This window comes from Lipophrys pholis, assembly GCF_963383615.2.
Source record: "Lipophrys pholis genome assembly, chromosome: 3".
Lineage (NCBI taxonomy): Eukaryota > Metazoa > Chordata > Actinopteri > Blenniiformes > Blenniidae > Lipophrys > Lipophrys pholis.
The window spans coordinates 12,492,812-12,520,460 of NC_137627.1; the positions used below are offsets into that span (position 1 = coordinate 12,492,812).

The window sequence follows — 27,649 nt, forward strand, 5'->3', positions numbered from 1 at the left end:
TTAGTTACTTGTTGCCAGAAACAACAATGTAGAAACAGACACTTGCATTGTGACATTTCTTAGAAATATCACAATGCAAGTGTCACTTAATGCTGATGGAAATCATTCACATCTGCATTAAGCATTTTAAGCAATTTTAAAACCTGTTCTTTAGTTCAGAACCTTGTAAAAGGCTTTATAGTATTTGGCCATAGCCTTTTTGTGTATGCAAGCTATGAATATGCAGTCCGTCATCTCCTATTTTTAGGTGTTTGTGATCCCACTCTAATTATGTAACATGGAATATTTTATTAAAGACTAAATACAGAGTTCATGTCAGCCTGTCTCGTTGATTTGTTTCTTTTTCTATTTTATTTATTTATTTATTTATTTTTTGAGGATTTTGTTGCTCCCCCCGCCCTTCTTCATTTCCCCTGCTCTCTGAGGGGCTCCATAGCATTTGTCTGAACCCTGCGGAGCTGTCTTGACAACTCTACAATTATGCTTGATAATGGTGATACAGGTGGAAACCTCTTCCTGTCTGGCCTTGACTCGAAACATGATGGGATTTCATAACGGGTGAAAGTATCAACAGACCCACATCAGAGTGACACCAATGGCAGTAAGACAAGGTTACACACTGTGGAGGAAGGTTGTTTACAAGTCACCTCTGCAGTCTCCACAGAGTGAGATGTTAAAAACATTTTTGTCCGGGGGGGGCCTTACATATGCATTAACAAGCATCAAATTGGCATGCCAAAAGAAAAGAGGGGAAACTGTTGTGGCAATGAATTATACTTTGATAGGTGTCAGGGTTTGAAAAATGGAAATTATTACCTCATTCATTGCTACAGGGAGATGACATATCAAGTAAACTATGCATACAAAGCAGGAGTGAGAAATAACTATATATATATATATATATATATATATAGCAAGAGCACATATTTATTTTTTGTACATCCTCACATGTATGTCATCTGAGCGTGTGCTTACTTACACCAGGAGGCTGATCCTTTGCAAACATACCCCAGGTATGGTAGTTTAGATTGTGTTTATACGTGGGATGCTCAGTCTCCCCAAAGCCGTAGACAAACTCGGATGACAGTTTAGTCGACACTTGGATGAACATGTCTGAAAAGGTAAAACCGGGCATGGAGGAGTCCCAACTAAGAGAAATGACAGAGGATTAAAAAAAACAAAAAAAACAAGAGGGAATTATTGTCAAAGGGAGTTATTCACAATATGTTTGACACAAATAAGCATAATGACCCTTCGGAACTTTCCGCATCCCTTCAACATAGTTCATAAATTTTAATTAGTAAAACTTCAGCTGACACCTTAAAAAAAAACATGAGAGGCTTAAATGCAAAGTAATGTCACCCTTTCTTAGAGATGTACTTTGAATAGACTCCAAAGACTCTTCATGCAATAAAACCATGACTGCTGAACAAGACAAAATCGTCTTAAGGGACTGATGCATAGGGGAAACTTTCCTTAGCATATCTGATTGGGTAACGATACAACATGATTTGAATCGGTGGAGTTCGAAAATCTTACCTGGAAATTTTTGAAATGTGTTTCTATCCCTTGTCTCACTCTTTTATAAGAGCATCAATACACCCAAAAATTGCCTGGTGAATCATTTCCCAGAAGGGAATTTTCATAAAATATGGTATGAGATGTATATTTGTTTACTTTAATGAGTAGGAGGGTATATTTGAGAGCTCTTAAAAAAAAATCAATAATTTGCCCCCTCAGTGAGAGACACATTTGTACAATGTGGCTGCACATTAGAAAGATAACAAGACATTGGAAAACTGATATCTAACCATCTAACCATAATTGCAAGTTAACAGTTTAGACTCATGACTTTTATGATTAATCTCCACTTGAATAATGCCCCCCCAAAACAATAATACATGTGAAACTCCAGAAGGTGACAAGTCAGGAAGAAAAAAAAGCAGTTCTCGAAACGCATGACTCACATCTTGGTTCCTGTGCTTTTTCTTATGACCTGGATGCCAAATGGCTTGTCTGAAACAGTGACCTTGTACAGCCTCTTGTTCTCATCAGGCTCGGGGGCAGGTGGGGTCGTCAGTTCAACTGGTACCTCGAAGCGATCGGTGTTTGGATCCCAGATCTAAATGTAGAGCGATTGGTAGTGTGTGAGTGTGTGTTTCAGTGAAGCAGGCATGCAGAGAGGGTGCTTTGGAATAACAAAACAAAACAAAAAAAAAAAACCCTAAATAGAGCAAAGGGATAGGCTTTCAGATAGAAGAAACAGAAATCAATGCATGACTACCAGAATCCCCCCACTCTCCTCCTACGCACCTTGAACTGCAACATGTCAGCGCTGTGATACTGAATTTCAACACGCAGTACATTGATGTCTGGTGATTCTGGACGACCACTGCTCCTGTACTTCATGTTCCGAACGATATCAACCGCCATGCCGGTCAGAGTTTCTCGTACTTCTGCAACATTGTAGCCATAGTCTTTCGGATAGAAGCAGAATGGCGCACCTTCAATGACACTTTGCTGAGTAGGGAGTTTAAAAAAAAAGAAGAAGAAGTTATTTTTACAATGTAAAAAAAAAAAATTGTATGACTTGCTGCATGCCGTCATTGAGTAATCCATACTTTACCTTCCATTCGCAGCCTCTGGCCCTGCACTTAGTCTCATCTGCATCATCCTCTGGATGGCAGTCAAAGCGATTATATTCCTCTGGCGCTGTGTCCCACTCCACCAGATAGGTCTCTCCCAGAGTCAAGGAGAGGCCACGCAGGAACAGAACCTGTGTGCATGATGAAACCCGGGACAGGGGTCATTCTCAAAACAATTTCTGGGGGGGGCCCCTTCACTGCGGTCACCATCTAGTAAGTACATTTATTTGATCTCAAACAGTCAATTTTTCGTTTTGGTGAAGAAGTGAAATCAAAGCAAAGGTAAATAGATGAGGGGCGAAGGAACTCAAAGAAAAAGAACAGAAAGGCTGCAGAGATGAAAAGAAGGAAGAAACGAAAGATGGGCAAGTACAATACAGGGGCACACTGCTTATACACTGATCAACCAGAAAAATGTGACAACTGACAGTTGGAATGAACACTGATTATTTCTTTATAGTGGCAACCGTTAGTGTGTGGTATATAACGAGGGCAAATTAACTTCAAGTTCGTGCGTTCATATCAGCGAAACGAGAAGCGTAGGGATTCATTTTCGTCCGACGGGGCCAAGCAGAGCATCGTCAAAACTACAGCACGTTATGGATGTCTCCAGGTCTGCATGGCCAGTGTCTGTCAGAAATGATCCACGGATGGTCCAGCCATCAGCAGGGTCATAGCGTAGCAGTGCTCAATGGTAAACACTGTCACATGAGGGCCTCACCTGCCACTCATTCAACTTAAAAGAACCCGCTGCTAACATTTTGCTGCCAGCTACCACATCAAGTCTTCAGAGGTGGAGTACAGTTCATGCCTTGATGGGCAAGGGCTGCTTTGGAACCAAATGGAGCACCTCCACAATATTACACCAGTAGTCATATTTTTTATGGCTGATTGGGGTATATTAAAAATAAATAAATAAAAAATTAATCTTAATTAAAGTAAGGCTTTATGATATTTAAATCACAATAAAAAAAAAAAAAAAAAAAAGGTTAATCCAGTCAGATCAAAAAAAGTGAAATGAAATAAATTGGTGCATCATGCATTCAGTTCTATTGAAGTTGACAAAGAACTAATGAGCTTTAGCAGCGCTGAGCGACATTTAAGGCCGAGACTTGGCAGACAAAAACTGATGGATACAACTAGCCAGAGGGTAAGCCTAACGGCGCGTTTACCCTTTAGCCCCTGAGAAGTAATTACCACTGGGATTCACTTGATGAATGGGTGCTTGTGTGTGTGTGACCACAGGGACTTTGAGGATCACCACAAGACAGTCACACATGAGTAGGTGTGTACAGGCACACATACACCAAAGCACACTAAAGCTGATGTCTGTGGTATCACTTAATGGTGCCCCTTGACACAGATGCTTGACACAGATCCTAGAATCTTGTTTTTCTGCTTATGACTATGATAATAGTTTCACTCTTGGTGTTGTTGAAACAAATGGCAGAAGGTGGTGGTTAGTCATTTCACCTGCAGCTGTCTTTCATTGGATTTCCCCGATAACGCTCCCTCAGTTTAACTATCAACTAATCTCCAAGAAAATGATGTCATTTGATGAAATAAAATGAAACTAAACTGTCTTAAATACAATGAGATGAAGATTGCAGAATTGTTTTTCACAAAGGGTACAGAGAACCATAGCCTGCTTTTATACAGTCACATGAATTTTGTCACAGCTCTAGAATAATATAGTTTGTTCTGAAAGAAATATGTACTATTGTTACAGTGTGGCTTTCATGCTCACACTTTACTCCTTGTAGATGTAATTTCATCAAGCATTCAATAATGAATCGGCGCTGCAAAAAAAATGTTTTGGTGTACAATAATGTTTTACCTCCTTTGCGCCATCGTGTGTTACGTTGCTGTTTGGCAATACAGTTGTCGAGTTTCTGCCACTTCGCGTGCTGACATGAGTCACGGTCACAGATATGGGGGAATGAGGCACCCCGAGGACGGTGATGTCTTCAAACTTAAGGTTGTTCGGGTCCTTGTATCCGTTGTGGGACACCTTTATGGTCAGTATTCCCTACAAGACAGCAGATATACGATCTTGACATTACAATCAATGCTACTTATGTCAAGTTTTATAAGCTCCTAAATTTGAACTGCAAGATATATTTTGTTCAAAAATATGCACACTCGCTATTTTAAAAGGAAAGATCAAAAGTCTATTTGACAGCGCTGCAGTCATACCTTACATCAAATATACTGGTGATGCAACGAGCGTATTAACTTTGCAAACCCCCTTTTCGATCCGTCAAACAACTGTGAAGATAGATTTTCTATCTGTACGCCCTCCCACCCCGGAGTATTGCTAATGTACAGGAAGAAACATCAACCACATACTTTAAACATGCAAGGCAATCCTCAGTGCAGTGTAAAGTAGTTACGTGTGGTACTTGATCCAGCAAAGCTTTAGCAGCCCCAGCATGGATCAATCATGCCTGGTGATCCGGACTGGGAGAGTCTGGTGGTATTGAACTTTGAACCTCTGAGTAGAGATCAGAAGAATGATGTGGGCTGGATGTGAATAGACAGCGTGATCCCTTGTGAGGAAAACTTACATAGATGGCAGAGAATTTATAGAGGAGGTGATTTCCTGTTTCAACGGTTTCTGCAACAACAACCAAAAGGAATTAATAATAATGCTGTTTGTCACAGCGGTTTAACACAACCACTGCCAAATCACACTGTACAGTCACTGGGCTCCCCTGTTCATATGGAATGACTTGTAATTATTTAGTATTTCTACTCCTGTGTCTTTGGGTTCAGTAACATTTTTTGTTGATGATTGCTAAAAAAAAAAAAAAAACACATATTATCTCTGGTAGTATCAAGTTACTCTCACATTCACCAAAACATTAGCACATGTGAAAAAAAGACAAACGCAGCCATACCTCGGGAATCTCCGTCATCCCAGAAGAGCTCCCCAGCTGCTTGGTTATTGTCATCAAGAGCAACGATCAAACCCATTGGGTTACGTCGACTGGGGGAATAAACATAACACTCACATCACCAAACAAACACCATATGCAAAGGTAATTATAAGTCAATGAATCATGTTGCCACTTAACATATGTATGCAAACAAATGCAGATAAATTACGTATAACAAGATCTATGCAACGATGCACGTCGCTTTGCTGGTATGTGTTCACCTGTACGTGGTAGTGACTTCAGGTCTCTGAGTGGGGAGGATGGCACCACCTCGGATGTGTAAACCCATCTTGTCAGCTGGTAGGTGCATCCTGAACGTATTATCACGCACTGTCAATCGTTCCATCTGATCAGAGGGACAAGAAGATGTTTATATTCACTCACCTACATTTCCCTTTGTTGTCAAGACTGTTGTAACAGCACCCCTAAAGATTAGGGGAAGCTTAATAGAACTGCCTCTATGTGCAGAAAAAAAACAACAACTCACTCCTTGAAATTCAATTGTGAGATGCATTTTCTTGAGTTTGAATCTGTATTATTAATATTTTTTCTATATTTATGGGGATATAATATATAGTAAATGTAATGTTGCATGGGAATGTATTTAAAGAAAGTTAAATGTAAACATGAACAGCATTTTTTGAAGAACCTAATCTGACATAATGGGAGTAAGTAAGAAGGCAGTGGTTCACCTGCTTGTTATTTATGTACTGTCGCAGAAGGTGAAGGAGATTCTGCTTTATTTAATGATGACTAATATTACATTCGTGTCCCCCAATGGTCATCTTACCTGTAATTGTTTTTTTTTTTCTTTTCGTACCTTATCATGCTTGGTTAGAAAAATAACTCAATATTACTTCAACTATCACAAACAATACACACCGACTGGTTTAGATAGATATTGTACCTGAATCCGTATAATATATTGAAATTTTGCAGAGCATTGTAATATATACATTAAAAAACGTCATTCGTCTTTTTTGAAGATGTTTTTGAAGATATTTTTCATTTTCTTAACATAATGAGATATTATTAAGCAGAAATACTTACAAAATGAATTGAAGAGATTCAGCTGATTTATTTGCAGTAAATTGTATTTATTTAATGTGTTTTGAAATTTGAACATTGTAGTAAGATTTTATGGAACCGTTCTGTACTGCTGGGTACTTATTGAGGATTTCCAAACGCATTCTTCAATATCATATTGTCTTTCCTTTTCCAGACAGACCACAGTTAATTTTCAAATCACTAAGGTTAACACTTCAGACAAGCCTAATACAGTTTAAAACTCCTTGCACTCCATCGCTACTCAGTCTGCGTCTATCTTTTTTCTTCCTGATGTGATTTATTTTATTTTAATCCCATTTTTTTTCCCCCATTTCCATTGTGGGGTGCATCATTTTATGCCTTACAGTATGGCTGTGTGTGTGTGTGTGTGTGTGTGGGCTGGAGTTAGTGGAGCGTCTATAAGCAATTTCAGATCGTATCACCCCCTCATTGTCTGCCTTAAGGAGGTCTTGTCTAGCTGTGCCGTTTCTCCTCTTTTGTTCCAGGCAGGCAAATCTCTCAATTTTTTTAACTTTTCCACCTACTGTAATTTTCATCCCATTTTTTTCTTCTCATCGTGTCATTTGTCTTTGAGTTTTTCTTCTCCATTTCACATAACTTTACCTTCACTCTAACATCTTTGCATTATCTCCCATCCTGTCTATTTTTTATTTATTTTTTTTTACTGTCGACCTTTTGTTTTTCTGGTTTTTCTTTTCTCTGTAACTTGTTTTTCATGGTCATTTTCACTGCATCGATACCCCCTTCCCACACTTCCATCCTCCTACCCAGATAATCACAGGAGACCAACCAGGACAAGGGGCCGGCGGCAAGACAGCCAATCTAATCATTCATCTGATCAGTGGGCGCTTTACATCGCCACTGTGACGCCCAAATAAGGTCCCAAAGGAACTCAACACCTCTTTTATCTCTCTGTCAGGGAGATAGTCCCTTCTTGTCCCCTCTTTCACTCTATCTGTGTCCTCACTCTCAATCTGTCTTATCACTGCAGTCTCTGTCCCAAACAGAGGACTGGAGGCAAAGGCTTTCATGTATTACATGTACGAAGTATAGAAATTATTGTGGCTAATGTAACACCAAACTGATAAGCACATTTGCATTGATTTACTGTACACTCATGCAAACTCATAATGAGGTACACTTGTACAATTTGATGCATTATAACAAAAGAAGTAGATGGTGTATTAAAATACAGCATTTTATTTTTATTTCTTTTATTATTATTATTATTATTATTATTATTATTATTATTATTATTATTATTATTATATTAGGCTCATTTATGAACTTTCTTGAATTCTTGACTTTCCATGAAAAGCAACGTATGTTTCTTGAATTAATACAACCTTTCATGGAAAATGGCCCGTGGTTCTTTGAAGTAAAATGGAATAATTTATATATATATCTCTGTGATGCGTTTAAACTTCCTGGCTTGGTTTGTACATTGATGATCCAAGTTATTACCAATAATGAAAATAGCCCTGGTAATCTATATAGAGTTATTCAGCATAAATTGGCAGGCTGATTACAACAGTGTGCCTATGAACAGTTTACAGGGAGAAGTCATTGACATCATTAAAGCCCCCATCTTCAAAGCTGGGCCCCCCAGTTGCTGCCCCGCCAGCTTTAATGGAGCTCCGGCTCTGCAGTAACCCATTGCTACTCCAAGCACCTTATGGTATAATTTTCAGATTTCACATCCACTGTATTTTATTTAATTTAATTTAATTTAATTTTTTCAAGTTAGTATGATGCACTTTCTTGAAGCAGGTGATATGTTTGCAAAAACAATGTAAAAATTACACCTTACCGTCTCATAGTCATACCACACAGCATTTGGTATATATGCATCCACGTGTTCCACACCCTGTAACACATAAGAACAAATTATTTACTTTATTTTTCTGCTCATTAAATTATGATGTGCAGATTTGATTTTGCTTCCTCCTCAGCTTTGCATGCATCAGGTTTGTGGAGTAGCCACCAAAATGTGTCAGCTTGTAGTTTTATGTGAAAGCATGCCTGTGTTTGATTTGTGTTTGCAGCTGTAATGCATCCTAAAGCTCACAGCACCAATCCTGACACTTTAATCTCACAAAGCCAAACATGAGAGAAAGAGAAATGTTACAGCACAAAGGAAGTGTGGGTCGCATTTGCTGCTATAAATCACTGCAACTTGATGGTGAAAAAAAGAAGATAAAATGCTTCAATCAATGGGGAAAAGCAATTTTAAAATTGACTATAGTCTAATATAAAGTTTCCACAAAGGCCTTTTGACATTTCGGACTACAGTGCTATGATGCAAAGAAAGATGAGTAAAGCCGCATCAAGCAACAACTGATAGGTGACAGCTTTTGATGGCTTAAGGTGGTGGACAGACAGGGACAATCAATAGGCGAGCGCCAAGCCTTTGATATCATTGTCACTTCCCTGCTCTCTGACGGTGCAGAACACAGAGAGAGAGCAGGGAAGGGAGATAAACACAGGGGACACAGTGGAAGAAAGAGCAAACTACAGGCCCTTCTGAAAAAAAATACCAAATGGTAAAATGCACGATGTCAACTGCGAAGGGCAAGGGCGTCTGTCAAATGCACTGATGCCATCGACATCTCCCTTTCTACAACAGAGTGTCCAATTTTGTTGCCCTTTGAAGTCTGCTCTTAGAAACATAAACTAAGGATGGAATACAACAAGAATATTAACCGCAGCCAATAGGAGAAGATTTTGAATTTGAAAAGAGAAAAAAATGGCCAAAACTTCATGTTAACTGCTCAAAAGAGAAAATATCAAAAAGTCTTATTGACATGGTGGCCTGTTAACCAAATTAAATGAGTTAATGTCCCCTTTAGGGCAACATTAATAGTTTGACGCAAATCACCTGTCACAACTGCTGCACAGCCTGTAGGATGACAGCCTGGGGAAACGGACGCTCCCCCTCCACCTCGTTTTCTGGTGTCTGATTTGCTCGCGGCGCCTATCACTCACCGTGCTGACTAATGGGAAGGGACCGCAGGACTTAGCATGGCTGCTAACTGTGATTGAGGGGGACAAGGCATGAGGCCTGTATCCTCATTTGGAGTACTGAAGCTCCGTTAGCCATAAGGTAAGATTTGATCAGGTGGGCCAAAGATTCATACTGGCAGAATGATCAGATGGTAGCTGAGATAGATAAGAGGGGCAGCAAGTGCCATGGAGAGGTGGGGTGGGGGTTGGGGGGGGGGGGGGGGGGGGGGGGGGTAGGAAGACTGAAGGACAGACGGGATGAAATGAAATGGGATCATAAGGATGAGTTGACAGCAGCTGATTAAGAGAATGCAGATTAGATGAGGGAGCCAACGTTTGATGAAAGTATCAGCAAAAAAGAAAACGAAGTAATGGGCGTGAGGAGGGAGTGTGGAAGTATGGATGAAGACTGGAGGGAGGGAGAGAGCGAGCAAAAGAGAGCAGGAGATCTCCCCAGTTTATCACAGAGATCAAGGTTAAAGCATCAACTGATCTGAATGGTAGTGCAACAGCATCATTAGAGAAAGGGGAGGCAGGCGGACGGAGACATAGATGGATCGGCTGGGAGAGATGAGAGCAACAAAAAAAATAAATAAATAAAGTGAAAGTAGGTTGTCAAGGGTTGTTAAAGATCACCCGATGACCCTACTCAAGCAGTTGACACTATCTCTTTATGCAGCCCTTGAGAGTATGACACATTCGGAACGTGCAGCCTGCACTCTGGCCTTAAACCATAACACTACAGAGCAGCTCAGTGCCTGGTGGGTGAGGTAAATATTCACCCTCAAAGAGTTGCGAAGCAGAAGAACCAAATGTTTTGAGAGTTGACATCGGTGTGCTACAACGTGCTCCTTCCTATCGATGTTCTCCATAGCACATTTGTTTGAAAGTGTGTGACGATGAACTCCATAAATCTTTTTTTTGTTGTTGTTGTTGCTCATGCACTTTGTAGTGTTTTTGACATTGCAATATATAATTGTCATTGGCTGGTCCGGCTCACAAGTATGTCCTCTTATGCATTGTAGTTATACAAGAAAACGCAGATGAAAAGCATCCCAATGACCCTCGGATTTATTTTATTTCACTTTATCCGTCGACCATCTTCGATACTGCTTATCATGCTCGGAGTTGTTTCGAGCACTGAAGTTAATTCCTGCCAACTATGGGTGAGGAGGCCCACCTCACACTTTGAAAACCATAGTTTGAATATATCACAAAATTTTTTTTTAATTATACAGTTGGTTTCAGGTAATGATAGTGCAAGTGTTACTGTTGCACTAATTCCATCAGATACCGATTTCTGTTTCTGGGAGCATTTCCTCGACATAAACTTCAGTATGCAGAAGGCATTAGGTAGTATATTCTGTCGAGGGGTCTTGTCAGTATTGATTTGGAAGCGCGGTGCTTCTGGTTAAACCTGAAATCCACAAACAAGAAGTTTGTTACGCCATAGCTCACAAAGTAAAATAAGTTGGCTGGCATGATTTCAGATTCAAAATAAGTCAAGGATAAATGAAAAAATAAATAAATAAAAAAAATCCATCATTATTTTCTATTTTCCTTCCAACTGCGTTTGCTGGTTCCAACCACAGTGCTGCCACACAGCTCCACGATGCATTAAGTCAGAGTTGTATTCATGGTTTGTGAGTGTCAGGTTGAAGTCGATGTCTTGCTCTGCGCAAAGTGTTTTTTTTTTGTTTGTTTTTTATAATGCCAACAACACACAATACCAGCATGGTTACCCAATCCCCATAGTGTTTATCAAGTGTTTTCTCCTTTGTGGGATTTTGTTCACCTTCAAAATCAACATCATGATTTTTTTTACGCTTAGAGACGAACTTTACAAGTTCATTGGAACTTTTTGACCATGGTCTATACCAGCGGGTGGCCATAGTTGTAATAAGTTCCAAACACACAAATTATGAGACATTTGATTCAAGTAAAAATGCATTGTTTTTTGGGGGGTTTTCATTTTAAAAAACTTTCACTTTTACACGGCAACATTTTTAAATGACGTCCGTTTACACGGAAACCGTAGACGCACTGGAAACAATGTAGTGAGCACGCCAGGACACTAGTGGGAGCGGTAGTTTGATTCTGTAATATAAATAACACACACATGCACGCAGAGAACAATACCTGATAAACATGAACAATGGCGAGTACACGGACATCCGTATGGACAGACAACAAAGTTGGATTGTATTCCAGGTGACTCTCAAATATAAAACGACCAAGTCCCGGGAGTCTTTTTTTTTTTTTTTCCTTAACAATCACACTGATTGAAGTTACATTATCCACGGCCCCACAATGAATCCATTTCTTTTTCCACTATTCTGTAATACACAAGAGACCATGCTAAATTGCTCATTATTCAGGCCACTTTGACATGACCGCAAACACTGCATATGCACGAATACATATGCACGCGCATTCACATAGACACACTCACACAGCTACACGCACACACGCACACACACACACACTGAAACAAATGCACTAACACACTTCTATCTACTCTTCTAATCTGCTAGTAATGAGGTCAGTGCTCTCATTAGAGCTGAGAAAAGGGGGAGGATATGAAAGAGAGAAGAAAAAGGGATGAGAGGAGGGGAGGGAAACAAAGAAAATCCCATGTCATGTTTTCCCAGTGGAGGTTCAGGCTGTGTGTGCGTGTGGTTGCATGGACATGTGAGAGAGTAGCTGATGACCTCATCTGTACAACCTTTATTTATTTATTTCTTTTTAATGAATACATATTTGGATGTTTGGATACGTATCGTTTGGGTATATTTTGAATTTGCATGACGAGTGCATGGTTGTGTGAGTGTTAACTGACCGGTTCGAGTACAGGTGTGATGAGCAGGTATTTTCCCCAGAGAAACTGTCTGTCAATATTCAAGGCAGCGCTGTTGAGGTAGAACCTGGATCACAAAAAGAAGCGTATTAAATACATAAATAGGTATTAGCTGTAACACATATTTCATGAGTAAAATAGGCTTTTTGTAAAACCTTCATTCTCTTGCTCGGTATGTCTCGAGCCAAAATAGGTCTGACATGTTGTAGTTACGTGGCAGTATGAGAGTATTCGTACAAAAAAATGACTGCAATGTCCTCATAACTTTTTGATTTTGATTTTATTCTTTCAGTCAAACAAATATTTTATTTTCTTATTGTATTTCAATGCTATTTATCAAAGCCATAATTACAAGTACACAATTACACACTCGAATAACTTATAATTTAAAAAACCGAATTGCTCAACTATGTTGACTCTTCTCATAATTATTATTTTTCTTCTTGAAAAGAACTATTCAAGATAAGTTATTATGTTTGTTTGTTTTTTTTTACAGCTATTTTAGTTTAATGCTTTAGTCAAGTCCTTCTTATGTTTTTTTTTTTTTTTTTGTTTTATTTTATGTTGATAGGCTTTTTAAAGCTGCGCGGCTGATGTTTAATGTAAGATCTCCCGCAGACTTTGTGTTTGAGCAGTATTAAGAGTTTATTACTTGCAACACTGTGTGAGTAGGGATTTCATAAACTGGAAACCTTGCCGACATGACATCCAGCTCCACAGAATTGAATGTGGAAAATGCTCAAAGGTTTGACAATGATGCAAGAATAATTAAATTAAAAATAATCCAGAATGTTTACCTTCATGTGAAACAACCTGAGTTTCTGACAATCATCTTGACCAAAGAGAGCCTGATCATATCAAACACGACCATGGCAAAGACCATCTGTGAACCCCTCTAACTGGACGATGAATATGTAATTTCAGCTGCTTTTTTTTTAGTGTGTGTGTTGAGGAGTGGCCAAAATCCATCCAAAAGCATGACGGGTTTACATCATCTACTTTGCAGTCTTTAAATTCACTTGGTGTTTATTTTCATTGAATTTTCGTCAACTTGATTGGCTGCTACTCTTCACCTGACATTGCTTGTGAAAGTCATTTTGGAGAAGTAGACTAAAGATTAGGTACATAATGAATGTGTGCTTTACATCCACATGGTGGCCCTGACTGGAAACACTCTGTCCGGATCTAATGACAAGATATTGATTCACCGTAATGCTGGTTTGCTTGTAGGACTTCCATTCATTTGATTCCAATGCCAGGGAGTTACATACCGTCGCTTGCCTAATGTTCGGTTTGTGATGATGAAGAATTGTGATCGTTTTCAGAACATGTACACCAATCTTTTTTGTAACTATAATTTCACAACTTGAATTAAAAAAAAGGGTGTGTTGCACTGTAGAAAACAATTAGTAAAACAAATAATGCTGTCCGATTCATGTTAAACGCGTGTACAAAGGTTGACTCCATAAAATCCATAATATCATTTCCATAACCGACACACTGCTAATCTTTAGCTGTCCTCCGTTTTGATGTACTGTCGATAAACATACAATTCTGCTATGGTGTGGTTTTGCGATCGAAAGGATCCAAGAACATGAATGACTTACTCGTGCATAATGGGACGTACAACAGTTTCCCCTGTGGTGTGAGCCTTGTAGAAGAGCGTGTAGAGGTAGGGAAGGAGTGTGTAGCGTATGTTCAGATAATGCTTAGACGACCTCAGGAGTGTTGATTCAGGACCGTAAGAAGCTGGATCCTGGTCCTGGAGACAGAGACATGGACAAATGTCAAAAATGAATTCTCGACACTGAGAAATAAAACATGACGGGAATGGAAGGACGACAGAAGGAACCTGATGGGACAGGTGGAATGAAGAAATAAAAAGGAACTACTTCATTTTCAAAGATTATATTAGATTATTAATTACCTTTGTCATATAGAACAGGAATTAGCTCTGTATATGACTATTATAAAATAAGGGGGCTGCATAGAAAAAGGCCAAAAAAAGGAAATAAAGGTATGACTTAATTTCCATGAAAGCGGTGAGTGAGAGGGTGATTAGACACTAACAGTCCGTGCTCCTCTCGTCTGGCTAATCAGTTATGCCCTCAGCGCCACTCAGACTTTGAAGAGAACTCGTCAGTGTGTGTTCTGTGTGTATACGTACACTCGGGCTTGTGTGTGTCTGTTTGTGTTTTTATGTGTTTGGACGAGCCTGTATGGGCGTGTGATGAGTGTCATGATTAGGGCAAACCAAAGGTCACACGTTCGCCGTCTCATTTAGTGGGAACCGCACGTTAAATTCATTATCATCATCATCACGTCCCTGTTCTCAAGAAAATACTTCCTCCTCCCCATTGCTCTCTTCTAAGATGCACATCCACACACACACACACACACACACACACACACACACACACACACACACACACACACCCACAAACACACACACACACACTCTCCATGGCCCCTCACTCACATCCGCCCCACCTCGCCGCAGCTATTTTTGAAGCAGTGATGAGCAGAGTATGAAAATGTCACATGAAGAATGTTGTGAGAGCATCAATTTTCACGCTATTCAATGCCGTAGACTGACTTTTCTCTCAAGTTATTTGTGTTCATCTACAAAAATAGCTCCGCAGCAATATAAACACGGTTCTGGGCTCAGCAGGCGCCTTTCCTGTGTCTCTCAGTGACATTAAGCCAATGTTATGACATTTAAATCTAAAGTTTAAATTTAGGCTGCGCTTTCAAAGACAAACATAAACATCAGTATAGCTGCGTTATTATCAGCATATTTGTCACACCTATTGAGAGAGGTTTTTGGAATATCTGGTTCAAAACAACGGAGTAACAATCCTGACTGAAACTAAATTCCTTTCCCTCTCAGGGGTTTTCTACCTATTACTTGAAAACCTCCGCGTGGTGTGGCAAGAGCTCCTGGCATTACTTTGCTTCATGGCGATGCAGTCAGCAGGTTACAATGTTTGCCATCTTTTGTAAAATTTACTTATTGTAGTTGTGCTAATAAATGCAAGGATGTTTGCAAAACCGAAGGATTTTCTATAACCTTTGGGCTTCATCTCGGTCTTTGTCAACGATAACCGAATATTTAATACATTTTGACATTGTGGGGAACTTCTGTGAACATTTCAAAGGATATATTTAAAGCATGTGTCTACATGATGTAATTCAAAAGTACTGGGTGCAGAGAAAATCTGGTTTCGATGACGGTTTTATTTATTTTAAATGGGATGTTATTCTTCTCCGCTGTCACCTGTTCTTGCCCATGCAAGCCTGTTGGAGTTTCTCACTCTATTTTATTGTAATGTGATTGGTGCAAGATGACAATTTTGTTGGCTCTATCTAAATAAACCTGGATTGAAATGAATCAAAACTGACCACGCAATCCCTCAAGGATGCGGTCGTAGGCAAATCAATATCACTATACAGTATCTAAAGATGCGCTGACTCAGATTTTGAAAGGAACTGTGCGCATGAAGGCAGATAATTGTTTTACAATGTGGTGGCTGAGTATTTGCTGTATATGGTGCATTATAGTTGTGTCCCAGTAATTTACTACAACTCAGAGTTTTTGTTTCATCAAATGCTATAAGTTCGACTTTTTTGAGCACCAGGTGCTTTGTCTAGCTTCTGACCTCTGTTACACTTCAGGCTTTAGGTTTAGTCAGTTCTTAGTTTGTGAAGTTGACAAGAGTTTCATCCATCATCTTATTAACTGCTGCATTTAACAGTGTCAACATTCACTTTGTCCTGTGTTTGTGAACTAAGAATCATTTTGCCCTGGACTGACTCACTAAACCATTTTTTTTTTTAATAGAACGAGTCATTACTAGGCAAGTTAGGTGGGTAACTTTCTACCTTTGGTCTGAAATATCAGACATTTTTTGGAATAACTGCAGTAATAGTCTATCAAACTGTAGGTATTATTTTTTGAAAGCTTCAACTAAAACTGAATTACATATGATACCTTTAGCAGTGTCAGATCAAATGTCAGTGATCAATAATGTACTTGTTCTTGCTCTAGTGTGATAACCATTTATTACTGAACTATGTTTAAATTATTGAGGACATACCCTGGAGTATTTTCGACTTAACAGTGATTAAAATACAAAGATTTACCACTTTAATGTGAGAATTGCTGGACATAAAATAACATTACCTTGTAGCCCTGGGCGTTATGGTTCCGGCTGAAGGGGTAGAAAGCCCCCACCTGCATCCAGCGGCGACACAACTCTTCACTGGAGTCATCAAAGAATCCACAGATGTCAGCTCCAATCTGAGACATATCAGGGAATGAGAGGTTGACATTTAGCCAGTACCTACAGCATATATCTACCAATGTCCTGAATGTATGAATATTGTTGTGCCGGAAACACAAAGCTGAAATGGCATTTGACGGACCTGGGGACCAGGGAGTGCTGAGTATTACAGTTGGGGATATTGAAAATAAAATATCATATCACTAGATAGTAAATGTCAATCTACCTTCAGAGAAAAAAATAAAATAAACACAAAGTCAACAAATCCTCTGCAGTTGCTTAAAATTGAAGAGAAAGGGCACCATTGTGATATCTGGCCACATATTTGTGGTTAAAGATGTCATTCATGGTGTTGGCTCAGTTCAGTCAAGATTTGCTGGCAGGCAATAGCCGTAGGCAGTAATCTTTATTTACATTAATTGCTCAATAGAATAAAAGAAAGGGACTTCAGTCAAAGGCCAGTCCACAGAGACTGCTTGCTTTCTATTGTTTACTACTGGCCATATTTTACAAGAGACTCAATGGGAGGGAATCGATCCAAATCCCATTTCCCCTTTTTTCTCTGTCTGTGTTGGGGCGAGCTTTTCTGTGTGTATCCTGAAGAACCAGAAATTAGCTTGACACACTCCCGCCAGGAGAAGTTGGCATCTATAAAGCCACCTGATGTGCGCTACTGGGGAGTGTGCATGTGTTTATGTGTGTCGGGGTGTTTGTGTGTGCATTCAATTCCCTGTTGTTTTCTCACCGCCGTTTGCACTCTGTGCTCTCGAGGCACACACATGCAAGTACACAGTATAGAGTGTACTTTGGCACTGACTAGCAGCATGCATTTTCAAGCATTTATTTATTTTTTAACTGGATGTTGTTCCTGCAAAGACAACTGGGGTTCTTCCCGGCATAATAATGAATCTAAAGCACAGTTTCTTTGCCTGCCCATGTACCTTTCTACGTACTGTATGTCTTAATATAAATCTCAATTAGCGGCTGTATCCTCTTTAAAAATAGAGAAACACGCATTGTATGATGCAAATGATCTATGTACCCAAAGGCTTTCTTACAAATACCTGCAGGCATCAGCGTATTGTGTAAAGCAGTAATACATTCTTTTTCCAAGTTTCCCACATCACAGAAAACGGTTGAATGTGACCAATTATCCACAGTTAGCTCTCTTGCTTTACAGCTGGGCGATTCAAGTTAGTTTTCAAACCTTGGCCTACTTGTGTGGAGTTTGGATGTTCTCCCTGTGCAGGTTTTCTCCAGGTACTTTGGCTTATTCCCAAAATCTCAAAATGTGTGACGGTTATTGGACAATTAGTGACTCCAACTAGTCCATAAGTATGGATTCATGTAAGGGTGATTGTCCGGGGTTGTCTAGGAACTGAATGACTTACCTTTCATTTAATTCTGCAGAAGGAAACATCATTGGATGGTGCACATGGACAGGGAATTTGACAGAGGACTTTGATATTGTAGAAAAGTGGATTTGAAAATGTGCAGCCATAAAGATCACCGGGACATAATGTTCAAATATGGATCTAACACATTATTTAAAAGCTTGATGCTTTATTTAGTCAATTAGCTGATATGTCATAAAACTGTGTCTTGTCTGATTTTGGTGTGTGCAACTGCCCATTGTAAAGAGATTTCTACAGAGGTAGAAATTCCAAGGTCTCCATAAACATACCCATGTGATTAAACAAGCCATGGCTTTGTTATCGGTAGATCACAGAATTGAGGATATTTAAATAATGAAAGAAATTACCAATGTGACGCCACACTTGAAAACCACATTGATAAGAAAGCTGAAACACAACATTACATTTGTCTTGCTGAATGAAAATTATTGAATGGGCTCCAGATTGTAATGTTAATGTTGTTTTATGAGCGTATTTAAATCTGTAATTTAATGACGAAACCTGCCTCAGCATCATGTTAACAGTATATGTAGTAGTATCAGTAGTATGGACTGTATTTGAACCCCTGTGAAGATTTGCTACTCACATAGGGAATTCCAAAGAGCCCAAACTCAAGCATGCCAGTGATGGCCCATTTGATGTCATTCCAGTTGGCACCATTGTCTCCCAGCCAGTGACCTGAATATTTTCCCACACCTGGAAATGAGGACCTGGTCAACATCAGGGTACGGTTTTGTTCAAACACTCGCTCCAGAGCTCTGTGGGATGGAGATGAGAAAACACGCTGATAACCAAGATCATGAAAAACGACAAAGGGGCAAAATGGGCATGCACACATGAGAGTCATGCTTTAAATCCACATATATAATTGTTCACAGAATCACCATTCAAGAAGGATAAAGGAAGATTACAAAAGGTCATGTCCAGACTTTTTCTTCTTTACTGTACAGTATTATTTGGCTTGAGGGCAGTCAATGCAGCATTGATTTTTATGACAATACAAAGCCCTGATGATGTTTACAAATTGTGTCTCCTGCCAATAATACATTTTAATTAGTGGAAGGAGGGAGAATAAAAATAGATGTAGGGAGTAAGAAAGGAGACAAAAAGGATGAGCTGGCTTTATTACTGCAAGAGTGACTCAGCAAGGCAGCTTTGAGACCTTATATTTCAGTCTCTTGTGATACATTTGTGTGCACGTGTGTGCGTGCGTGCGTGTGTGTGTGTGTGTGTGTGTGTGCGTGTGCGTGTGTGTGTGTGTGCGTGTGCGTGTGTGTGCGCGTGTGTCCGTGTGTGCGTGTGCACACTTTTGTGAGAGGAGACTTGTGTCGGTGCGCGTTACCGTGTGTAAGCAAGTATTGCGCTGTCCGCTTCGTGTGCATATTTTTGCAGTAAAAGTGCCAACTGCAGTTTTGAGAAGTTAATAACATACCCTTTGAGGAATGTCGTCAATATGTGTGTGTCAAAACTCACTGAGATCAAAAAGTAGTGGAATACCGTGAGATCTTTTTGACAGTTGTGTCATGCCAATAAAGTATTGAGAAACACTGCGGCTATATTCAGAGGGGAGGGGAGGGGTGGGGGTGGGTAACACCTGAAAGGTTACTGTGGCCTTATACATTGATTTTTTTATTGGCATCTGAGATACATCTTAAGGCTCATAGTGATGAATCAGATACCGTGGCTGCAGAATATATTAAAAGATACAGAAGCTGAAGTGCATCTTTAATGAAAACACAAAAGAAGCAAGTTGGAAACTTAAGTTCCATCAGTTTTGTTGTCTACTGTTTTGGGCAGAAGCCTCCAGGCCCTCACATGGACACAGTTACAGATTTTTACTATAGCGTTGGAACAAACTGTAAAACATACAGAATAGCTGAATTTGCACAAAAAAAAAAATGTGTATGCAATCCAAAAAATTTAGCCAGTGTTTATTTTATTTTTTTCCTACTTTTGTAAATGTTTTCACAATGCCTAAGTGGAATGAACAGAAAATGCTGAAGGTATATATTTATTGGTATTTTAAAGTAGTGCGACCGGCATAATGAATACATCAGCAGTATCAAAAGTGAACGGCCCCGCAAAACTTATTTAATTAGTGCAATCTGAGCATTTGTTGTTTGTTGTTGCCACCCTTTGTAGCTTCACATAAGTCTATCGAGTACTGAGTCCTTGACATCGAGCAGCAAAAATGATTAAATTGAATTGATGTAAATATAAGCATCGGGTTGTGAGAGACGTTTAACTATTACTACTCTGGGATATGACTGCTATAATGTGGATGGATTTTGAATTGATAATTAAATAAAGAACATGAAAGTATAAGAAAATGATGAGTGATGAAAATAATCATAAATTGAATATGAAAAAAGATTTCTGTGATCCTCAAACATTATTTTCAATATTAATGAGTGGTACAATAGGCCTTTGCATACAAATTGTTTATTTGGGGTCAGAAGTGGTTCTTTTTCATCAGCCTAAAAACTGGTCGTGTAGGTATATGTTGTTTTTAAGATAATGCATTTTCCCATATCCACATCATGCATGCATGGCTACCAATAACACTTTACCATTATATGTAAGGACCGCTGAAGGACTTGGAGACCCTATTTCTACTTCTGGTAAATGGGCTTTGTTTCATGTGTACCTTATTCAAGTTTTGAGCATGCACATAGTAATTTGACTATTGTGGCTGCACAATTTTGTCTTTGCAGGACCAATAATGCTGTGCTTGGGAGAACTTTTAAATTATGCTGTATTGCTTTGCATATCCTTTTTTTTTTCTTTTTTTTTTTTCAAAACCAGACCTGCCTCATTGTATAATTTGTACAGCACTTAAGCAAAGTCACCTGGGTGAGGCAGACTTTATGTAGCATGGTTAATGTATCTTAATGAGTATTACAGCCATTAGCATAACTTAAATATGGGACATACAGAACCTCTTGTGTCCTACTTACATGAACAATGCACATGGCAACACTATATGTGTAAACTCAAAGGACCTGCAGGTAACAGACACGTTGTTTGGGTTTGACGCGCGTGCGTGCATGCATGTACACGTGTGTACTTCTAGCTATTGAATTTCTATACTTTCATGAATTCCCAAATTGCAGTGATAATGGCAAATGCATGCATTGGCGCTGGTTTGTGGGTCTGTGCGTAATGGGCCCTTAAACTGTTTCAGTGGCAGACCTAAATGAGAAATTCATTCAGGCACCTTGGGAGCTGGGCTTGTTAAAACATATTTCTGCACTTATCACATGGGATCCAGCTTGCAATAGGTCTGTGGGAGTCGCAGACTAGGATTTAGTGTGTGTGTGTGTGTGTGTGTGTGTGTGTGTGTGTGTGTGTGTGTGTGTGTGTGTGTGTGTGTGTGTGTGTGTGTGTGTGTGTGTGTGTGGGGTGGGGGGTATAAGTCACTTCACTGCACCGAACAGACAGATTTCACTGTTGCACTTTTGCATGTCAGCTCCATAATTCTGTTTAAGGGCCATTGCTCAATAACCTCCGATTCCACAACACTTGATTTTCACACTGCACAGTGCATTTGGAGTTTGCCAATGGCTCATTGCTCTGAAGGGGTGTCAGCAAGTTGGCCTCCATAGCACAAGCTGGCCAAACCGCTCCCGTCACTGATTACAGATTCACTTACTTTTCACTGGCCAGCACCATGGAGTAGCCATACAGACTGTGGACATCATAGTGGTTCCCCCAGGCCTGCTTGGCGTCCATACACAGAGTCTTACTGTACATCACCTCGTCCAGAATCTCTGGGGGAAGAGAAAGATGAAGGATGGAGTTAGGTGTGAGGAGGTATGGAGGGAATACAAATAAAATAGTGTGCGCAAAGAGGTGAGCTGGAGAGGGAGCGAGAGACATTGATATATAATATCAATAGGATGTGGGAACGATGAGGAAATGACAGAGCGGTCTGCAAAGGAAGAAGAGGATGACTAAGGAGGAGTGCAATAAAAAACGGTGGCATCGAGGGAGCATGCCTTTTCCAGTTATGATCATCCTGTCTGGGACACATTCGGAATTAGAGACATGGCAGAAGAGCCATTTTCAAAATTCTTCACCAGGGACCAACTAGTTTAGATGAGTTTTCCTCTATCTCTGAACTTCATGAGCTATTGTGGCTAATTTATCAACTTCTCCACAGTATTTGTACTGCAAGCTGACATCCTCTGTTGCCTTGTATTAGCGTAACCTTGGGCTACTATTGTGAGGCTGTCATGAACTATAGACGTTTTGGAAGCAAAGAGGGGACCAAGAATGTGGTTTTAACAAATGTTGGAGATGCATCCATATATATATATATATATATATATATATCTTACTTGGAGTGAAGGGAGGATAGTTGAGGTTGTTGTCCTTACATCCCTCCGTGGATCCTTTCTTGAAATTTGCCACTTCATTCATGTCCTGCATAGTTATGAGCATGCGGAACACAACTGTAAACACTGGATTGTAACAGGCATTCACAGCTGTCTGGGACAAGCTCAGCAGTCCAAAATAAAAAAACAAATTACAAATATTCTCATTGCTGAAACTAAGTAATACTTTGGTATATATTGATTGTCATTGTATAGCAATTACTACCATTCATTTAAACGCATACATTATATTTTTAAAGATAAATTGAATTAAGTGTGTGCCCTTCACTGAGAAAGTAACAAGTTCTCCACAGACGCTGAGTAGTTTTAACATTAATTCAAATAACTCTTTTTAAAAAGAATACATTTCTTTGTACTAGAGTACAGTTTAAGCAGGGGTCGCGGCTCTCATATTTGAGGTAATCTTTGGTTAATCTTCTCAGCTTGGGAAACTGTTCCCTTCTTGTCAGAAGGTGATTTTGTTGTAATAATCATCAGTATGGTGACTGGCATTTAGCAAAGATGGTATGAAAAGAGTTGACTGATGATTGAATCAAATTTTCACCTGAAAAAAAATATCAGCGTAATAAAATGAAATGCAATTCAGTCTTATTTGGTCTTGGGTTTTCCTTAAGATTTCTATTGAACCTGTTGGTCTTTAAAGAATTGCCATTGAACAAAAAAAAAAAAGTTTGTGTCTTCATGAATTGTGCAAGATAATACCAATTGCGCATTCACTTGTGATTGATCGGACGATTTGTAAATACACACATTTGGCTGATGTATTCATGACTGACTTACGATCCATAGGGCGTCATGTTTGATCTCCCTGGAGAATCGTTCATACTCATCAACCCACCAGTCGATGCATTTTTGGCTGGTATAATCTGGGAATACAGTCTCTCCGGGCCACACCTGAGAAGTAGAGAGTATAAAAAAAGCAATTTATTTAAAGTCACTTTGAATGAAACCCTAAAAGAAATAGCTTGGCATTACTTTGTGATACCCTGTTTACGGTTTGCACTTCAGGTTTTATTCATGCACAGCAATATTTCTGGTTTTTGTGACATATGAGTTCTTTATGTTTTTCAATAAGTTCTAAAGCTTTTTGCGGTGTGTCATTTGCAAAGCAAGGCATCGTGCTACAATCGTCTACAAACAGGGCATTAAAGGGCATAATTATCTCAGATGGTCGGCTGCATAGGGAATATGCTGTTGGAGTTGTTGGCAAAACTAAGAGACGTGAGCAGAAAAAAGGTGAAGAAAATTGTGGTGGAGGGAAAGATTTTATAGGAGAGTGGAGATAAAGAGATGGGCAACTGAGCAGAGGATAAATCAATAATACACTATAAATCTGTAGATGTGACTGTGTGTTATAAGTAGTCTTTATTGACATGTATTAAAAAAAAATAAAAAAAGATTAATCTATAGAAAAAGGCAGATAATCTGTGTGTATTTGTGGTGTGCAAAACCTGCAACTACCTTGTTGGCACCAAAATGCAGGTTTACATGGCTGTTGGTCACTGGTTGGTACGGAGAGGTCACATTTAGGAAAAGCACTTAGTTGTTATGGCAAGGTTCAATGAAATGCATTAACGAGTGTGCCCCACAAGTGACGCTGTAAAAAATGTCAGTTTTTTTTCTTTTTTCCCCGTGTGTGCATTTCTGTGCGTGAACCTTCCGGTAGAACACTGTAGATATTAAATCTCAAGGTTGCCTCACTCAAGCTATCTGTTACCTTTACTTCCGTTGGCAGTAACTTTACAACCCAGTTTGAAGCAAAGACATGAATCATGCTTATGCATGTTCACATGTGAGCACGCACGCAACCTCTCTCTCAGACACACACACACACACACACACACACACACACACACACACACACACACACACACACACACACACACACACACACACACACACACACACACACACACACACACACACACAGATTTATAGGCAGATGTTTTTGGCAGGTGGTCAGAACTCCAAGGTCAGAGCTTATTGATAGTCCTGTGCAGATGTCATCTTTCTCTCTTTCTAAGCCATTCCTTCCTTTAAGTCGTGATTTTGTCACCTCCGACTGTGCACTAATGTTGACAACAGGGTAAGCATTTTCAACAAATCCACAGGAATTTGGAGCAGCATATCTCATCCTATCTTCATCTTTTCATCTATTTCTTTTTTCTGTCAGTCTGCCTATCTGTGTTGTTACCCATCTGTCTTCCTTTTCTTACGCCTGTTTCCATCTGTCTTTCTGCTTATTCCTTCTACAGAAATGTCTTTCTACCTCCATTCTCATCTGTCCTGTTGACTGTGTGTACCCAATAATCTGTCTTTTTGTCTCCTGTCTCTCACTCCGGCTGGCTTTCTGTGGATGTCCCTGTCACAGTGCCACTCAGTAAGACAGCCAGTCTGTCTTCCAAGTGCGTTTCACTCTAATCTATTATTTGTGTCTGTCTGTCTTCCTGCACCAACCATTTCCTGTGCCCATGTTTCTGTCTGTCATCCCTACCTTTAAACCCACATGGAGTCCTTTTTTTTTTTTTCCCCTCTCCCTGCAGGTTTGTTTACACCCATCCATTTTTGCGTCTGGTCTGAACAGAAATGTGTGAGTGAGGTCTCGCTATGATTTTACTCACACCCTGGAACATATGGGCCAAAAGGAAAAGCTTTTATCCTTATCTTTGCAAGCAATTAGCTATCTTAAAAGCAGAATAAATACCAGCCTGTCGCTGCGACTCCTTTATTAACGAAGCAGCAACAGCAAAGGTCGTTTTGCAAAGACCTTACTATTTCCATAACCAGGACACATACATTCATATGGAAATAAACTAGAATCAATTATAATCACACACATGCGTGCACAGACATAAAGCACAAACAGCCAAGAATAGCTTTTAATTTAGAGAATTGGAAACACATAGATGAACACGCATAATGTTATTCTTCTCTTTTCTTTTCCACCTTCTTCATTCACACGCACGCACGCACGCACGCACGCACGCACGCACGCACGCACGCACGCACGCACGCACGCACGCACGCACGCACGCACGCACACACACACACACACACACACACACACACACACACACCTGTGATGCAGTGATGCAGAACATTTGAATATTAAACACTAATGCAGAATCAATGCATATGTGTTTGACCTGTTATAAACAGCATGAAGAAGAGATTAGCACTGGGACTGGACCTAATCATGTGCATAATCAAAAGCAACACTATGAAAGCATGAGTGCAACATACTTTTACCCACCCCTCCCATCCTCTCTGCAGGGGGGGGAGCATTTTAAGTATGTGCTCTCAGGGGAAAAAGATCAAAATGACATACCACAGGTTTGAACTTCCATTAAAGATTATCAGTTGGTCTGATAGATGCTGTGAAGAACCATTCATGCATGCATGGGCATAGACTTATCAAATGAATATATTTATGCTGCATGACTTGTTGTGCTGCAACACTGAATGGAAATACATGTAAAAGCCATCAACAGAAATTCAGTTTGGTCCTGAAGGCAGCAGGCACATACAGCAGTACCTGCCTGACTTCAGAACTTATTAATACTTTTACTATCATGCATCCACAAAACACAAGTGTGACTTTGTGTTTTTGACGATAATGTTATGTAATAGTGTAGTAGTAAAGCCTGGTTATGGTATATTAGATCAAGAAATAAATGCAACTAATGTTGGAGCACTGTCTATTGCAGAACAGCGTTTACTTACAATCTTGGGTTAAAACTCCTACTTCGACCATTCCATTGCTAACTGCTGTCTATGAATGAATATGAATAACAATCAGTGAGATATGTCATATAAACCTATATATAAAACCTCCTGGTCCTAAAAGATCCTGGATTGAGTTTTCAAAGCATGTGACAATGAGCTGGCAGACGCCTTCATAGACCTCATTGATATACCTCAGTCTGTGTTCCCAAAGTGTTTTAAAAACACCATGACTGTCCATGTCCCAAAATGTCCAAACCAGAAAATTTCATATTAATCTTCCTGAACAAGTGAACCATTAAAGAAAGTAACTTATGAAAAATAAGTTGTGATAAAGGTTAATGTGACTTTACTTTGTAAGAAATGATCTAATCAACTTCAAAGAGTTGTTTAAACTATTTATATTTGATCACAAATAACTCACCCATGAAAAACAAAGGAGAAATGTGTGTCTAACACCTGTGGTTTACCATTACTTTTACAAAATTAGGTTCAAGCCCGATAGGACACAGCCCTTTTTTTTTTTTTGCAGTGTTCTCATATGCAGGCAGAGCCATCTTACCTCTCCTAACAGAGGAGTTTTCCCATCAGATTCAGTGACCCAAGCATCTGCTGCAGTCCCACGGTCATAAGCCTCATAAGGAGCATTTCCTTGTCTCCTACTGGTGGCTATGGCAGGGTCCTGGGGACAAAAACAGTAGTTTGTGACACAAGAAATTCAATCCATATGTCATATGTTATTGGTACCAATGAAGTACGTCTTACCAGGATGAGGATATATTTCTGTCCTTTCTCATGGAGATAGTCTGCAAACTGAGGGAGCTCACTGAACTTCAGTTTGTCATAGGTGAAATCTTTTTTATCCTCCATGTAGTCTATGTCAGTATATTGAATTTCCTGCAAAAGACAAAAAAAAAGTGTATTTGCATTTGAAACAGGCCACACTATTGTTATTATGTATTTATACTTTTGCAATTATTGGTTAATGTATTAAGCTATGTTGATTGTATTAAGGGCAGAACAGCAGGGTGGTGGTTAGGACTCCCACCTCACACCTTTCTGTGTGGAATGTGCATGTTCTCCCTGTGGGAGCATGAGGTTTCTCCAAGGTTTCAGCTTTATTTCCCCCAGTCTAGTTAAGTTTTCTCTCCAAATTACTCTTGGTGTGTATATGTGGTTGTTTTGCTATGTAATTAAATCGTGATGGACTTGTGACCTATTTATGGCATACCCCCTTTTTTTCCATAGTCAGCTGGGATTGCGTCTTGCACTCCACAAGCTCCAGTTGGACAAAGTGGTCAAGAAAGTGGATGGACGGA

At 39.6% G+C, this 27,649-nt stretch overlaps 1 protein-coding gene across 1 annotated transcript in view; it reads right to left on the minus strand.

The window, feature by feature from the left end:
* Positions 1-27,649, minus strand: part of si (sucrase-isomaltase) — a gene marked incomplete at its 5' end in the record, with an annotated part of 62,493 nt that overhangs the window by 24,144 nt on the left and 10,700 nt on the right. Inside the window, 18 exon segments of the mRNA XM_080460505.1 lie at positions 980-1,148; positions 1,968-2,122; positions 2,314-2,520; positions 2,627-2,776; positions 4,483-4,674; positions 5,213-5,262; positions 5,546-5,634; positions 5,806-5,930; positions 8,463-8,519; positions 12,495-12,579; positions 14,120-14,274; positions 16,696-16,812; positions 18,797-18,968; positions 21,863-21,980; positions 22,551-22,635; positions 23,388-23,501; positions 26,893-27,012; positions 27,096-27,227. Of these exon segments, the coding sequence (XP_080316631.1) occupies positions 980-1,148; positions 1,968-2,122; positions 2,314-2,520; positions 2,627-2,776; positions 4,483-4,674; positions 5,213-5,262; positions 5,546-5,634; positions 5,806-5,930; positions 8,463-8,519; positions 12,495-12,579; positions 14,120-14,274; positions 16,696-16,812; positions 18,797-18,968; positions 21,863-21,980; positions 22,551-22,635; positions 23,388-23,501; positions 26,893-27,012; positions 27,096-27,227 (2,292 nt within the window).